The sequence below is a fragment of the Oncorhynchus nerka genome, linkage group LG8 (genome assembly GCF_034236695.1).
Source record: "Oncorhynchus nerka isolate Pitt River linkage group LG8, Oner_Uvic_2.0, whole genome shotgun sequence".
Classification (NCBI taxonomy): domain Eukaryota; kingdom Metazoa; phylum Chordata; class Actinopteri; order Salmoniformes; family Salmonidae; genus Oncorhynchus; species Oncorhynchus nerka.
The window spans coordinates 62,736,296-62,755,335 of record NC_088403.1 but is presented as its reverse complement, the minus strand read 5'-3'; the positions used below and the strand labels follow the sequence as shown (position 1 = coordinate 62,755,335).

The 19,040-nt window shown below is 51.1% G+C and overlaps 1 protein-coding gene across 2 annotated transcripts in view; it reads left to right on the top strand.

The window, feature by feature from the left end:
• Positions 1 to 19,040, top strand: part of arap2 (ArfGAP with RhoGAP domain, ankyrin repeat and PH domain 2) — a 262,145-nt gene that overhangs the window by 130,641 nt on the left and 112,464 nt on the right. For both annotated transcript variants that reach the window (XM_065021967.1, XM_065021968.1), the window contains exon 14: positions 2,172 to 2,346. In XM_065021967.1, the coding sequence (XP_064878039.1) occupies positions 2,172 to 2,346 (175 nt within the window). The remainder of the gene's footprint in view (positions 1 to 2,171; positions 2,347 to 19,040) is intronic.

Here is a 19,040-nt window from a genome sequence, read left to right as displayed (position 1 = left end):
TGAGCTTTACGCACCGTTTATTCTTTGCAGTTTTTTTGTGTGTTTGACTATCAATAAAATATGTCGAACCGATTCCACGCTGCGCTTTGGTCTGAGTATGATTAAATTGTGACAGCTGAGCGATTACTGCTTTTTGAGGTCGGTTCAGTTTTGGTTCGAATATCTAAAAAATAATCGCGTTTTTCGATTCCCGTTTCCATTTTATTTTTTTTATTTTTTTTTACATGAAATGGAATATGAATTATTTGGGTTGAATTCTGTAACATCACAGAATAAAATAATTAATAAAAGTCCCATGATAGTGGCTGTACATTACTGCTGATCACTTATTAACCATTATTCACATTAATTTCACTTTAGTAAAATATTTCAGTGTTTTGTTTTATTTGATGACTTTATTATTTCATTCCAAGTCATCTTGGAATGGGGCGGCAGGGTAGCCTAGTGGTTAGAGTGTTGGACTAGTAACCGGAAGGTTGCAAGTTCAAACCCCCGAGCTGACAAGGTACAAATCTGTCGTTCTGCCCCTGAACAGGCAGTTAACCCACTGTTCCCAGGCCGTCATTGAAAATAAGAATTTGTTCTTAACTGACTTGCCTAGTTAAATAAAGGTAAAATAAAAAAATAAATCTCATTTCTATAGAGCTGCTGTCTCGCAAAATCACTATTTTAGTAGTTATTCAAAGTAAATAAGACATACTCCTATGACTGCTGAATACCAACTATCAATCACTTAGATCTTGGTAGAGATACCTGGCAAAACAACAGCTGCTCTCTATATCCCCGCTCTCTATATCCCCTCACGATCGTGCATCGTGTTTTCTTGCACTAAGCTATATAGAACATTGGCCTGTTGGAAACTACAACTCCCTTCTACATTTCACAGTTTAGGCTGGATCTGATTTATCCCTAGAGAAACTACAACTCCCTACTACATTTCACAGTTTAGGCTGGATCTGATTTATCTCTAGAGAAACTGTGCAACGTGCACATTGAGCTCACAGGAAAAAATTATATAAAAAAATAACAAAATGGAATTCAAATAATTGAACAGCATCGGTCAATTCTTGTTTGAAAAACCAAAATAACGGACATTTTGGTTAATCGCTCAGCACTACCTCACCAATTTCAACCATTGGGGGGATAACTACTGAACTACATGAAATCTCTCTCCTATGATGTGACTGACAGAACACTGCCCTTAGTGTTTGTGTGGTTAATGTTTTATAGCCTGTGTCTTGTTCCTGTGCTTTTAGGCCCACATTAAGTACCTGCGTGTTTAGGCCCACATTATGTGTGTGGATAATGTGTGCTTGTGTGAAAATGTGTGGGTGGCAGGTTGTTTGTGCGCATACGTGTGTGCGTGTGTGTGTATGTATACATGGCGTGCTTAGCCTCACTTTCAAACCTTCCTTGTTTCTGGTGGATCGATAAAACACGTCTTCTCTGTACTGGGCAGAATTACACTCTCACCATTCCACACCTCTGCATCTCCTCTTTGGTTTAGGGGGATACACTATTATGTTTATGAACAAGAGAGAGAGAGGGGGGGGGTGGGAGTGAGGGCGAGAGAGAGGGGGAGAGAGAGAGATCCCATTTTAATTGGCTGGGTAGCATTTTTCCCCTTGTCCCAAAAGTGGTTCTCTCAACAACCTTTAAAATGTATTCATGGGATTTCACAGCCCATTTCAAATAGCAAATGCTTTTCTATCCAAGTGTGACACTCATATACTCAATAAAGGTTCATTTATCGCCAAATCTCTTCTCCTGTGTTGGGGGATTGTATATGTGAATATTGTTGCTTGGCTATTTAGGTGAAACATCTGTCGATGTGCCCTTTAGCAAGGCACTTAACCCTAATTTCTCCTGTAAATCGCTCTGGATAAGAGCGTCTGCTAATTTACTCTGTCTCTCTCTCTCTCTATCTCTCTCTCTCTCTCTCTCTCTCTCTGCCTCTCTCTCTCTCTCTGCCTCTCTCTCTCTCTCTCTCTCTGCCTCTCTCTCTCTCTCTCTCTCTCTCTCTCTCTCTCTCTCTGCCTCTGCCTCTCTCTCTCTCTCACTCTCTCTGTCTTTCTCTCTCTCTCTGCCTCTCTCTCTCTCTCTCTCTGTCTCTCTCTCTCTCTCTCTCTCTCTCTCTCTCTCTGTCTCTCCCTCTCTCTCTCTCTCTCTAGGCACTGTGTGCTGCTGTGGTTCTACCTGATGTGTTAGAGACCATGTCATTGGTGTTCAGTGGAGCTGATGTGATGTGTGCTACAGGAGATCCAACCTACTCCACGCCTTACCTTCTGGCCCAGAGGGCAGGGCAGAGGCTACAAATGGAGTTCCTACACCACAACAAGCTCTCAGGTAGATAGCTGTGTCTGGTGTGTGTTACCATGCCATCGTGTGTTGCTAATCCCTGTGTGTGTGGGCATGTGCAGCACGTCTGTCAGCCTCTGAGTGTGTATTCAGAAAAGGGGGCGTCTTAAGTCATCATACAAAGCACATTGTCATCCGCCAGCATTTCAGCCACACATTGGACACCCTTTGTACTGCCTCAAACCTTTTCAACAGTGGAAATAACAGCTCATTGATACGCTATTCAGGCATGCCAGTCCTGTCTCTCACATATAAATCTGTGAAAAGGTCGTTGAAAGTAGTGGCTAGATTTTGGGTGTTTTATGAGAGCACAGACAAGCCCAGTCCAGCACCTTCCTTCCTTCCTTCCTTCCTTCCTTCCTTCCTTCCTTCCTTCCTTCCTTCCTTCCTTCCTTCCTTCCTTCCTTCCTTCCTTCCTTCCTTCCTTCCTTCCTTCCTTCCTTCCTTCCTTCCTCCCTCCCTCCCTCCCTCCCTCCCTCCCCTCCTCCCCTCCTCCCTCCTCCCCTCTCCTCCCTCCCCTCCTCCTCCCTCCCCTCCTCCCTCCCTCCCCCTCCTCCCTCCCTCCCCTCCTCCCTCCCTCCCTCCCCCTCCTCCCTCCCTCCCCTCCTCCCTCCCCTCCTCCCTCCCTCCTCCCTCCCTCCCCCCTCCCTCCCTCCCTCCCTCCCTCCCTCCCTCCCTCCCTCCCTCCCCTCCTCCTCCCTCCCTCCCTCCCCTCCCTCCTCCCTCCTCCCTCCATCCCTCCCTCCTCCATCCCTCCATCCCTCCCTCCCCTCCTCCATCCCTCCCTCCCTCCCTCCATCCCTCCTTCCTCCCTCCCTCCCTCCCTCCATCCCTCCCCTCCCTCCCTCCATCCCTCCCTCCCTCCCTCCCTCCCTCCCTCCCTCCCTTCCTCCCTCCCTCCCTCCTCCCTCCCTCCCTCCCTCCTCCCTCCCTCCCTCCCTCCCCATCCCTCCCCCATCCCTCCCTCCCTCCCTCCCTCCCTCCCTCCCTCCATCCCTCCCTCCCTCCCTCCCTCCCCTCCCTCCCTCCCTCCTCCCTCCTCCATCCCTCCCTCCCTCCCTCCCTCCCTCCCTCCCCTCCCTCCATCCCTCCCTCCCTCCCTCCCTCCATCCATCCCTCCCTCCCTCCCTCCTCCATCCCTCCCTTCCTCCCTCCCTCCCTCCCTCCCTCCCTCCCTCCCTCCCTCCCTCCCTCCCTCCATCCCTCCTCCCTCCCTCCCCTCCCTCCTCCCTCCATCCCTCCCTCCCTCCATCCCTCCCTCCCTCCCTCCCTCCCTCCCTCCATCCCTCCCTTCCTCCCTCCCTCCCTCCATCCCTCCCTCCCTCCCTCCCTCCCTCCTCCCTCCATCCCTCCCCTCCCTCCCTCCCTCCCTCCCTCCCTCCCTCCCTCCATCCCTCCCTCCCTCCCTCCCCTCCTCCCTCCCTCCCCTCCTCCCTCCCTCCCTCCCTCCCTCCCTCCCTCCCTCCCTCCCCCTCCTCCCTCCCTCCCCTCCTCCATCCCTCCCTCCCTCCATCCCTCCATCCCTCCCTCCCCTCCTCCATCCCTCCCTCCCTCCCTCCCTCCCTTCCTCCCTCTCTCCCTCCCTCCCTCCACAATCAGGCTGTTGTATTTTTTACTTTACAATCCAATCATGTCTAAAACTCTCACTCATGCCAGCCTTCCCAGTCATAAAAGCTCAGTGAGAGATGTTATATTTCTCCCCTCATTCTCATGAGTAGAGAGTGAAGGCAGGAGCGAACAAAGGGAGGCGGCTTTATGAAAGGAGATAGAGAAGAATAAAATACCTCTCTGTCGTCTGCTCTCTCCGGCGTTTCCTCCCCAGAAATGCCTACATCGACCGATATAAGGGCAATTCCCTTATCTTTCTGTAGTAGGATGCATGTCACAGATGTGTTTCGCTGTTTTGATTCCCCCGTGACGCACATGTTGTGCTCCGATGGTTCCTTGCGGGGCGCAGTGATAAGAGTGAATTAAGTCGAGGAGCGAGAGAACCGCTCTGTCGAAAGGAAGGACATACTTTCCCAGGGACCTTGATTTGCATAATATATGCACTGTGTCTATGCACACTCTCCTGCTCCGAGGATGTTAAGGCCAACTAACTGCCTTTTTGGGTCACCTGGTCGCCATGGTGATGCCCATTACTTGGAGGTGTGCACACGCCCTCGTGCACAGGCGCAAACAGACAGACACACATACATACACACAGAAACATACTATTTAGGTGTGTGTGACGAAGATAAGTGTGTGTACGTGTGTGTGCGTGCGCACATACCAACTAAGTTGTCCAATCAGATATTGTTGTTGTAACTGTGACACACTGTGTTGTGCAGAGTAAATTTCTCACGGAGCATCTCCTCTTCTCATCCCTTCTGGGGGGGGCTCATTTAGAGCTTCCTCTCCGACGTTCCCCCAACGTAACGGCGACGTTAAGAAAACCCCCCTGTGTTCCTCTGTGCTGAGCGCTGGCCTCGTTAGCGCTGGCCCCCTGAGTCGGTTGATAGGGCCAATGTTGACTCTCTGAAGCCATGTCTCTTCCTGGTTTTGGGAATAGTGTAGGGCCGGATCGATAATGTCAACCATCCTTTATTGTCTAGTAAACCAACAATGACTGTTGTCTCAAAACTGGGAGATCATTTTTAGAGGTTCCTCCTTTGGAGGTAAATAGAGAGTTTGGCATAAGGTGACTGTGTGGGAAGCTGGGGGAGAATTCACAGGTATGTACCTGTATATAACCTGTATATAACCTGTATATAACCTGTATATAACCTCTCTATTGTCATTTTACTGCTGCTCTTTCATTCTTTGTTACTTTTATTTCTTATTGTTTTTAATTTTTATTTAATTTTTTCTTAACTGCATTGTTGGTCAATGGCTTGTAAGTTTCACTGTAAGGTTATATTTGCCGCGTGGGACAAATACCATTTGATTTGATTTGATTTCTCTAAGAAATGTGAAGGTCAGCTATTGGCTTTATTATCAAGTAAGGTTTTGTAAGATTCCAGGTTGAAATTGTAGTTATTTATCAGTCGGTATCTAGTTACAGACCTAATGGTTACATCTGTGAAAAGGTATTTGTGTAATAAGGCACCTCAGGGGGTTTGTGGTATATGGCCAATATACCATGGCTAAGGGCTGTGTCCAGGCACTTTGCCCCTTTTCTAATTGTCTCTATTTTTGATTATTTTTGATACTGAATGTTATCATATCTTCAACCAAGCCACCGTTCTACTGTACCACCACCATGCTGCAGGACCACCACCATGCTACTGTACCACCACCATGCTACTGTACCACCACCACCATGCTACTGTACCACCACCATGCTGCAGGACCACCACCACCATGCTGCAGGACCACCACCATGCTACTGTACCACCACCATGCTACTGTACCACCACCACCATGCTACTGTAACACCACCATGCTACTGTACCACCACCATGCTGCAGGACCACCACCACCATGCTACTGTACCACCACCATGCTACTGTACCACCACCACCATGCTACTGTAACACCACCATGCTACTGTACCACCACCATGCTACTGTACCACCACCATGCTGGAGGACCACCACCATGCTACTGTACCACCACCATTCTACTGTACCACCACCATGCTACAGGACCACCACCATTCTACTGTACCACCACCATGCTACTGTACCACCACCATGATACAGGACCACCACCATTCTACTGTACCACCACCATGATACAGGACCACCACCATGCTACAGGACCACCACCATGCTACAGGACCACCACCATGCTACTGTACCACCACCATGCTACAGGACCACCACCATGATACAGGACCACCACCATTCTACTGTACCACCACCATGATACAGGACCACCACCATGCTACAGGACCACCACCATGCTACAGGACCACCACCATGCTACTGTACCACCACCATGCTACAGGACCACCACCATGATACAGGACCACCACCATGCTACTGTACCACCACCATGATACAGGACCACCACCATTCTACTGTACCACCACCATGCTACTGTACCACCACCATGCTACAGGACCACCACCATGCTACTGTACCACCACCATGATACAGGACCACCACCATTCTACTGTACCACCACCATGCTACAGGACCACCACCATTCTACTGTACCACCACCATGCTACAGGACCACCACCATGCTACTGTACCACCACCATGCAACAGGACCACCACAATGCTACTGTACCACCACCACAATGCTACTGTACCACTACCATGCTATTGTACCACCACCATGATACTGTACCACCACCATGATACTGTACCACCGCCACCGTTCTACTGTACCACCACTATGCTACTGTACCACCACCATGCTACTGTACCACCACCATGCTACTATACCACCACCATGCTACTATACCACCACCATGCTACAGTACCACCACCATGCTACTATACCACCACCATGCTACTGTACCCCCACCATGCTACTATACCACCACCATGCTACTGTACCACCACCATGCTACTATACCACCACCATGCTACTATACCACCACCATGCTACTGTACCACCACCATGCTACTATACCACCACCATGCTACTGTACCACCACCATGCTACTATACCACCACCATGCTACAGTACCACCACCATGCTACTATACCACCACCATGCTATAGGACCACCACCACCATGCTACAGGACCACCACCACCATGCTATTGTACCACCACCATGCTACTGTACCACCACCACCATGCTACTATACCACCACCATGCTACTGTACCACCACCACCATGCTACTATACCACCACCATGCTACTGTACCACCACCATGCTACTGTACCACCACCATGCTACTGTACCACCACCATGCTACTGTACCACCACCATGCTACTGTACCACCACCATGCTACTGTACCACCACCATGCTACTGTACCACCACCACCATGCTACTGTACCACCACCATGCTACTGTACCACCACCATGCTACTGTACCACCACCACCATGCTACTGTACCACCACCATGCTACTGTACCACCACCATGCTGCCCACCACCACCATGCTACTGTACCACCACCATGCTACTGTACTACTGTACCACCACCACCATGCTACTGTACCACCACCATGCTACTGTACCACCACCACCATGCTACTGTACCACCACCATGCTACTGTACCACCACCATGCTACAGGACCACCACCACCATGCTACTGTACCACCACCATGCTACTGTACCACCACCATGCTACTATACCACCACCATGCTACAGGACCACCACCACCATGCTACTATACCACCACCATGCTACTGTACCACCACCACCATGCTACAACCACCATGCTACTGTACCACCACCACCATGCTACTATACCACCACCATGCTACTGTACCACCACCACCATGCTACTGTACCACCACCACCATGCTACTGTACCACCAACATGCTACTATACCACCACCACCATGCTACTGTACCACCACCATGATACTGTACCACCGCCACCGTTCTACTGTACCACCACCATGCTACTGTACCACCACCATGCTACTGTACCACCACCATGCTACTGTACCACCACCACCATGCTACTGTACCACCACCATGCTACTATACCACCACCACCATTATACTGTACCACCACCACCATGCTACTGTACCACCACCACCATGCTACTATACCACCACCATGCTACTGTACCACCACCATGCTACTGTACCACCACCATGCTACTATACCACCACCATGCTACTATACCACCACCATGCTACTGTACCACCACCACCATGCTACTGTACCACCACCACCATGCTACTGTACCACCAACATGCTACTATACCACCACCACCATGCTACTGTACCACCACCATGATAATGTACCACCACCATGATAATGTACCACTGCCACCGTTCTACTGTACCACCACCATGCTACTGTACCACCACCATTCTACTGTAACACCACCACCATGCTACTGTAACACCACCACCATGCTACTGTACCACCACCATGCTACTGTACCACCACCATGCTACTATACCACCACCATGCTACTGTACCACCACCACCATGCTACTGTACCACCACCACCATGCTACTGTACCACCACCATGCTACTGTACCACCACCATGCTACTGTACCACCACCATGCTACTATACCACCACCACCATGCTATGATACTGTACCACCACCACCACCACCACCACCATGCTACTGTACCACCACCATGCTACAGGACCACCACCACCATTCTACTATACCACCACCATGCTACTGTACCACCACCACCATGCTACTGTACCACCACCACCATGCTACTGTACCACCAACATGATACTGTACCACCGCCACCGTTCTACTGTACCACCACCATGCTACTGTACCACCACCATGCTACTGTACCACCACCACCATGCTACTGTACCACCACCATGCTACTGTACCACCACCATGCTACTATACCACCACCACCATGCTACTGTACCACCACCACCATGCTACTGTACCACCACCACCATGCTACTATACCACCACCATGCTACTGTACCACCACCATGCTACTGTACCACCACCATGCTACTGTACCACCACCATGCTACTGTACCACCACCATGCTACTGTACCACCACCATGCTACAGGACCACCACCACCATGCTACTATACCACCACCATGCTACTGTACCACCACCACCATGCTACTGTACCACCACCATGCTACTGTACCACCACCATGCTACTGTACCACCACCATGCTACTGTACCACCACCATGCTACTATACCACCACCATGCTACAGGACCACCACCACCATGCTACTGTACCACCACCATGCTACTGTACCACCACCATGCTACTATACCACCACCATGCTACATGACCACTGCTACTGTACCACCACCATGCTACTGTACCACCACCACCATGCTGTACCACCACCACCGTACACCACCATGCTACTATACCACCACCATGCTACTGTACCACCACCACCATGCTACTGTACCACCACCACCATGCTACTGTACCACCAACATGCTACTATACCACCACCACCATGCTACTGTACCACCACCATGATACTGTACCACCGCCACCGTTCTACTGTACCACCACCATGCTACTGTACCACCACCATGCTACTGTACCACCACCATTCTACTGTAACACCACCACCATTATACTGTACCACCACCATGCTACTATACCACCACCACCATTATACTGTACCACCACCACCATGCTACTGTACCACCACCACCATGCTACTATACCACCACCATGCTACTGTACCACCACCATGATACTGTACCACCGCCACCGTTCTACTGTACCACCACCATGCTACTGTACCACCACCATGCTACTGTACCACCACCATGCTACAGGACCACCACCACCATGCTACTATACCACCACCATGCTACTGTACCACCACCACCATGCTACTGTACCACCACCATGCTACTGTACCACCACCATGCTACTGTACCACCACCATGCTACTGTACCACCACCACCATGCTACTGTACCACCACCATGCTACTGTACCACCACCACCATGCTACTGTACCACCACCATGCTACTGTACTGTACACCACCATGCTACCACCACCACCATGCTACTATACCACCACCATGCTACTGTACCACCACCACCATGCTACTGTACCACCACCATGCTACTATACCACCACCATGCTACTGTACCACCACCATGCTACTGTACCACCACCACCATGCTACTGTACCACCAACATGCTACTATACCACCACCACCATGCTACTGTACCACCACCATGATACTGTACCACCACCATGATAACTGTACCACCACCATGCTACTGTACCACCACCATGCTACTGTACCACCACCATGCTACTGTACCACCACCATGCTACTGTACCACCACCATGCTACTGTACCACCACCACCATGCTACTGTACCACCACCATGCTACTGTACCACCACCACCATGCTACTATACCACCACCATGCTACTGTACCACCACCATGCTACTGTACCACCACCATGCTACTATACCACCACCATGCTACTATACCACCACCATGCTACTGTACCACCACCACCATGCTACTGTACCACCACCACCATGCTACTGTACCACCAACATGCTACTATACCACCACCACCATGCTACTGTACCACCACCATGATAATGTACCACCACCATGATAATGTACCACTGCCACCGTTCTACTGTACCACCACCATGCTACTGTACCACCACCATTCTACTGTAACACCACCACCATGCTACTGTACCACCACCATGCTACTGTACCACCACCATGCTACACCACCATGCTACTATACCACCACCATGCTACTATACCACCACCATGCTACTGTACCACCACCATGCTACTATACCACCACCATGCTACTGTACCACCACCACCATGCTACTGTACCACCACCATGCTACTATACCACCACCACCATGCTACTGTACCACCACCATGCTACTATACCACCACCACCATGCTACTGTACCACCACCATGCTACAGGACCACCACCACCATTCTACTATACCACCACCATGCTACTGTACCACCACCACCATGCTACTGTACCACCACCATGCTACTGTACCACCACCATGCTACTGTACCACCACCACCATGCTACTGTACCACCACCATGATACTGTACCACCGCCGCCGTGTACACTGTACCACCACCATGCTACTGTACCACCACCATACTGTAACACCACCACCATTATACTGTACCACCACCATGCTACTATACCACCACCACCATGCTACTGTACCACCACCACCATGCTACTGTACCACCACCACCATGCTACTATACCACCATGCTACATGCCATGCTACTGTACCACCACCATGCTACTATACCACCACCATGCTACTATACCACCACCATGCTACTGTACCACCACCACCATGCTACTGTACCACCACCACCATGCTACTGTACCACCAACATGCTACTATACCACCACCACCATGCTACTGTACCACCACCATGATACAGGACCACCACCACCATGCTACTGTACCACCACCATGCTCTACTGTACCACCACCATGCTACTGTACCACCACCATTCTACTGTACTATACCACCACCATGCTACACCACCACCATGCTACTGTACCACCACCATGCTACTGTACCACCACCATGCTACTACCACCACCACCATGCTACTGTACCACCACCACCATGCTACTGTACCACCACCATGCTACTGTACCACCACCATGCTACTGTACCACCACCATGCTACTGTACCACCACCATGCTACTGTACCACCACCACCATGCTACTGTACCACCACCATGCTACTATACCACCACCATGCTACTGTACCACCACCACCATGCTACTGTACCACCACCATGATACTGTACCACCACCACCATGCTACTGTACCACCACCATGCTACTGTACCACCACCATGCTACTGTACCACCACCATGCTACTGTACCACCACCATGCTACTGTACCCACCACCATGCTACTGTACCACCACCACCATGCTACTATGCTACCACCACCATGATACTGTACCACCGCCACCGTTCTACTGTACCACCACCATGCTACTGTACCACCACCATGCTACTGTACCACCACCATGCTACAGGACCACCACCACCATGCTACTATACCACCACCATGCTACTGTACCACCACCACCATGCTACTGTACCACCACCATGCTACTGTACCACCACCACCTGTACCACCACCATGCTACTGTACCACCACCATGCTACTATACCACCACCACCATGCTACTGTACCACCACCATTCTACTATACCACCACCACCATGCTACTGTACCACCACCACCATGCTACTGTACCACCACCATGCTACTGTACCACCACCATGCTACTGTACCACCACCATGCTACTATACCACCACCATGCTACTGTACCACCACCACCATGCTACTGTACCACCACCACCATGCTACTGTACCACCAACATGCTACTATACCACCACCACCATGCTACTGTACCACCACCATGCTACTGTACCACCACCACCACTGTACCACCACCATGCTACTGTACCACCACCATGCTACTGTACCACCACCATGCTACTGTACCACCACCACCATTATACTGTACCACCACCATGCTACTATACCACCACCACCATTATACTGTACCACCACCACCATGCTACTGTACCACCACCACCATGCTACTATACCACCACCATGCTACTGTACCACCACCATGCTACTGTACCACCACCATGCTACTATACCACCACCACCACCACCATGCTACTGTACCACCACCACCATGCTACTGTACCACCACCACCATGCTACTGTACCACCAACATGCTACTATACCACCACCACCATGCTACTGTACCACCACCACCATGCTACTGTACCACCACCATGATAATGTACCACCACCATTCTACTGTACCACCACCATGCTACTGTACCACCACCATGCTACTGTAACCACCACCATGCTACTGTACCACCACCACCATGCTACTGTACCACCACCATGCTACTGTACCACCACCATGCTACTATACCACCACCACCATGCTACTATACCACCACCATGCTACTATACCACCACCATGCTACTGTACCACCACCACCATGCTACTGTACCACCACCATGCTACTGTACCACCACCATGCTACCACCACCACCATGCTACTGTACCACCACCATGCTACTGTACCACCACCATGCTACTGTACCACCACCATGCATGCTACTATACCACCACCATGCTACTGTACCACCACCACCATGCTACTGTACCACCACCACCATGCTACTGTACCACCACCATGATACTGTACCACCACCACCCACCACCATGCTACTGTACCACCACCATGCTACTGTACCACCACCATGCTACTGTAACACCACCACCATGCTACTGTACCACCACCATGCTACTATACCACCACCACCATGCTACCACCACCACCATGCTACTGTACCACCACCACCATGCTACTGTACCACCACCATGCTACTGTACCACCACCATGATACTGTACCACCACCATGCTACTGTACCACCACCATGCTACTGTACCACCACCATGCTACTGTACCACCACCATGCTACTGTACCCACCACCATGCTACTGTACCACCACCACCATGCTACTGTACCACCACCACCATGCTACTGTACCACCACCATGCTACTGTACCACCACCATGCTACTGTACCACCACCATGCTACTGTACCACCACCATGCTACTGTACCACCACCATGCTACAGGACCACCACCACCATGCTACTATACCACCACCATGCTACTGTACCACCACCACCATGCTACTGTACCACCACCATGCTACTGTACCACCACCATGCTACTGTACCACCACCACCACCACCACCATGCTACTGTACCACCACCATGCTACTGTACCACCACCATGCTACCACCACCATGCTACTGTACCACCACCATGCTACTGTACCACCACCATGCTACTATACCACCACCATGCTACAGGACCACCACCACCATGCTACTGTACCACCACCATGCTACTGTACCACCACCATGCTACTATACCACCACCATGCTACAGGACCACCACCACCATGCTACTATACCACCACCATGCTACTGTACCACCACCACCATGCTACTGTACCACCACCATGCTACTATACCACCACCATGCTACTGTACCACCACCATGCTACTGTACCACCACCACCATGCTACTGTACCACCAACATGCTACTATACCACCACCACCATGCTACTGTACCACCACCATGATACTGTACCACCGCCACCGTTCTACTGTACCACCACCATGCTACTGTACCACCACCATGCTACTGTACCACCACCATTCTACTGTAACACCACCACCATTATACTGTACCACCACCATGCTACTATACCACCACCACCATTATACTGTACCACCACCACCATGCTACTGTACCACCACCACCATGCTACTATACCACCACCATGCTACTGTACCACCACCATGCTACTGTACCACCACCATGCTACTATACCACCACCATGCTACTATACCACCACCATGCTACTGTACCACCACCACCATGCTACTGTACCACCACCACCATGCTACTGTACCACCAACATGCTACTATACCACCACCACCATGCTACTGTACCACCACCATGATAATGTACCACCACCATGATAATGTACCACTGCCACCGTTCTACTGTACCACCACCATGCTACTGTACCACCACCATTCTACTGTAACACCACCACCATGCTACTGTACCACCACCACCATGCTACTGTACCACCACCATGCTACTGTACCACCACCATGCTACTATACCACCACCATGCTACTATACCACCACCATGCTACTATACCACCACCATGCTACTGTACCACCACCACCATGCTACTGTACCACCACCACCATGCTACTGTACCACCACCATGCTACTGTACCACCACCATGCTACTGTACCACCACCACCATGCTACTATACCACCACCATGCTACAGGACCACCACCACCATGCTACTGTACCACCACCATGCTACTGTACCACCACCACCATGCTACTATACCACCACCATGCTACAGGACCACCACCACCATGCTACTGTACCACCACCATGCTACTGTACCACCACCATGCTACTATACCACCACCATGCTACAGGACCACCACCACCATGCTACTATACCACCACCATGCTACTGTACCACCACCACCATGCTACTGTACCACCACCATGCTACTATACCACCACCATGCTACTGTACCACCACCACCATGCTACTGTACCACCACCACCATGCTACTGTACCACCAACATGCTACTATACCACCACCACCATGCTACTGTACCACCACCATGATACTGTACCACCGCCACCGTTCTACTGTACCACCACCATGCTACTGTACCACCACCATGCTACTGTACCACCACCATTCTACTGTAACACCACCACCATTATACTGTACCACCACCATGCTACTATACCACCACCACCATTATACTGTACCACCACCACCATGCTACTGTACCACCACCACCATGCTACTATACCACCACCATGCTACTGTACCACCACCATGCTACTGTACCACCACCATGCTACTATACCACCACCATGCTACTATACCACCACCATGCTACTGTACCACCACCACCATGCTACTGTACCACCACCACCATGCTACTGTACCACCAACATGCTACTATACCACCACCACCATGCTACTGTACCACCACCATGATAATGTACCACCACCATGATAATGTACCACTGCCACCGTTCTACTGTACCACCACCATGCTACTGTACCACCACCATTCTACTGTAACACCACCACCATGCTACTGTACCACCACCACCATGCTACTGTACCACCACCATGCTACTGTACCACCACCATGCTACTATACCACCACCATGCTACTATACCACCACCATGCTACTGTACCACCACCACCATGCTACTGTACCACCACCATGCTACTGTACCACCACCATGCTACTGTACCACCACCATGCTACTATACCACCACCACCATGCTACTATACCACCACCATGCTACAGGACCACCACCACCATTCTACTATACCACCACCACCATGCTACTGTACCACCACCACCATGCTACTGTACCACCACCATGCTACTGTACCACCACCATGCTACTGTACCACCACCACCATGCTACTGTACCACCACCATGCTACTATACCACCACCATGCTACTGTACCACCACCACCATGCTACTGTACCACCAACATGCTACTATACCACCACCACCATGATACTGTACCACCGCCACCGTTCTACTGTACCACCACCATGCTACTGTACCACCACCATGCTACAGGACCACCACCACCATTCTACTATACCACCACCATGCTACTGTACCACCACCACCATGCTACTGTACCACCACCACCATGCTACTGTACCACCAACATGCTACTATACCACCACCATGCTACTACTGTACCACCACCATGCCACCACCATGCTACTATACCACCACCACCATGCTACTGTACCACCACCATGCTACTGTACCACCACCACCATGCTACTGTACCACCACCATGCCATGCTGCTACTGTACCACTACACCACCACCATGCTACTGTACCACCACCACCATGCTACTGTACCACCACCATGCCCACCACCATGCCATGCCACCATGCTACTGTAACATACCACCACCATGCTACTATACCACCACCATGCTACTGTACCACCACCACCATGCTACTGTACCACCACCATGCTACTGCTACCACCACCATGCTACTGTACCACCACCATGCTACTGTACCACCACCACCATGCTACTGTACCACCACCATGCTACTGTACCACCACCACCATGCTACTGTACCACCACCATGCTACTGTACCACCACCACCATGCTACTGTACCACCACCATGCTACTGTACCACCACCATGCTACTGTACCACCACCATGCTACTGTACCACCACCACCATACTGTACCACCACCATGCTACATGCTACTGTACCACCACCACCATGCTACTGTACCACCACCACCATGCTACTATACCACCACCATGCTACTGTACCACCACCATGCTACTGTACCACCACCATGCTACTATACCACCACCATGCTACTATACCACCACCATGCTACTGTACCACCACCACCATGCTACTGTACCACCACCACCATGCTACCACCACCAACATGCTACTATACCACCACCACCATGCTACTGTACCACCACCACCACCACCATGCTACTGTACCACCACCATGCTCTACTGTACCACCACCATGCTACTGTACCACCACCATGCTACTGTACCACCACCACCATGCTACTATACCACCACCACCATGCTACTGTACCACCACCATGCTACTGTACCACCACCATGCTACATACCACCACCATGCTACTATACCACCACCATGCTACTATACCACCACCATGCTACTGTACCACCACCACCATGCTACTATACCACCACCATGCTACTGTACCACCACCATGCTACTGTACCACCACCATGCTACTGTACCACCACCACCATGCTACTGTACCACCACCATGCTACTGTACCACCACCACCATGCTACTGTACCACCACCACCATGCTACTGTACCACCACCATGCTACTATACCACCACCATGCTACAGGACACCACCACCATGCTACTGTACCACCACCATGCTACTGTACCACCACCATGCTACTATACCACCACCATGCTACTACCACCACCACCATGCTACTATACCACCACCATGCTACTGTACCACCACCACCATGCTACTGTACCACCACCATGCTACATGCTACTGTACCACCACCACCATGCTACTGTACCACCACCACCATGCTACTGTACCACCACCATGCTACTATACCACCACCACCATGCTACTGTACCACCACCATGCTACTGTACCACCACCATGCTACTGTACCACCACCATGCTACTGTACCACCACCATGCTACTGTACCACCACCATTCTACTGTAACACCACCACCATTATACTGTACCACCACCATGCTACTATACCACCACCACCATGCTATACTGTACCACCACCACCACCATGCTACTACCACCACCATGCTACTGTACCACCACCACCATGCTACTGTACCACCACCATGCTACTGTACCACCACCATGCTACTGTACCACCACCATGCTACTATACCACCACCATGCTACTACCACCACCATGCTACTGTACCACCACCACCATGCTACTGTACCACCACCACCATGCTACTGTACCACCAACATGCTACTATACCACCACCACCATGCTACTGTACCACCACCATGATAATGTACCACCACCATGATAATGTACCACTGCCACCGTTCTACTGTACCACCACCATGCTACTGTACCACCACCATGCTACTGTAACACCACCACCATGCTACTGTACCACCACCACCATGCTACTGTACCACCACCATGCTACTGTACCACCACCATGCTACTGTACCACCACCATGCTACTATACCACCACCATGCTACTGTACCACCACCACCATGCTACTGTACCACCACCATGCTACTGTACCACCACCATGCTACTGTACCACCACCATGCTACTATACCACCACCACCATGCTACTATACCACCACCATGCTACTGTACCACCACCACCATGCTACTGTACCACCACCATGCTACTGTACCACCACCACCATGCTACTGTACCACCACCATGCTACTGTACCACCACCATGCTACCACCACCATGCTACTGTACCACCACCATGCTACTGTACCACCACCATGCTACTATACCACCACCATGCTACTGTACCACCACCACCATGCTACTGTACCACCACCATGCTACTGTACCACCACCACCATGCTACTGTACCACCACCATGCTACTGTACCACCACCATGCTACTGTACCACCACCATGCTACAGGACCACCACCACCATGCTACTATACCACCACCATGCTACTGTACCACCACCATGCTACTGTACCACCACCACCATGCTACTGTACCACCACCATGCTACTGTACCACCACCACCATGCTACTGTACCACCACCATGCTACTGTACCACCACCACCATGCTACTGTACCACCACCACCATGC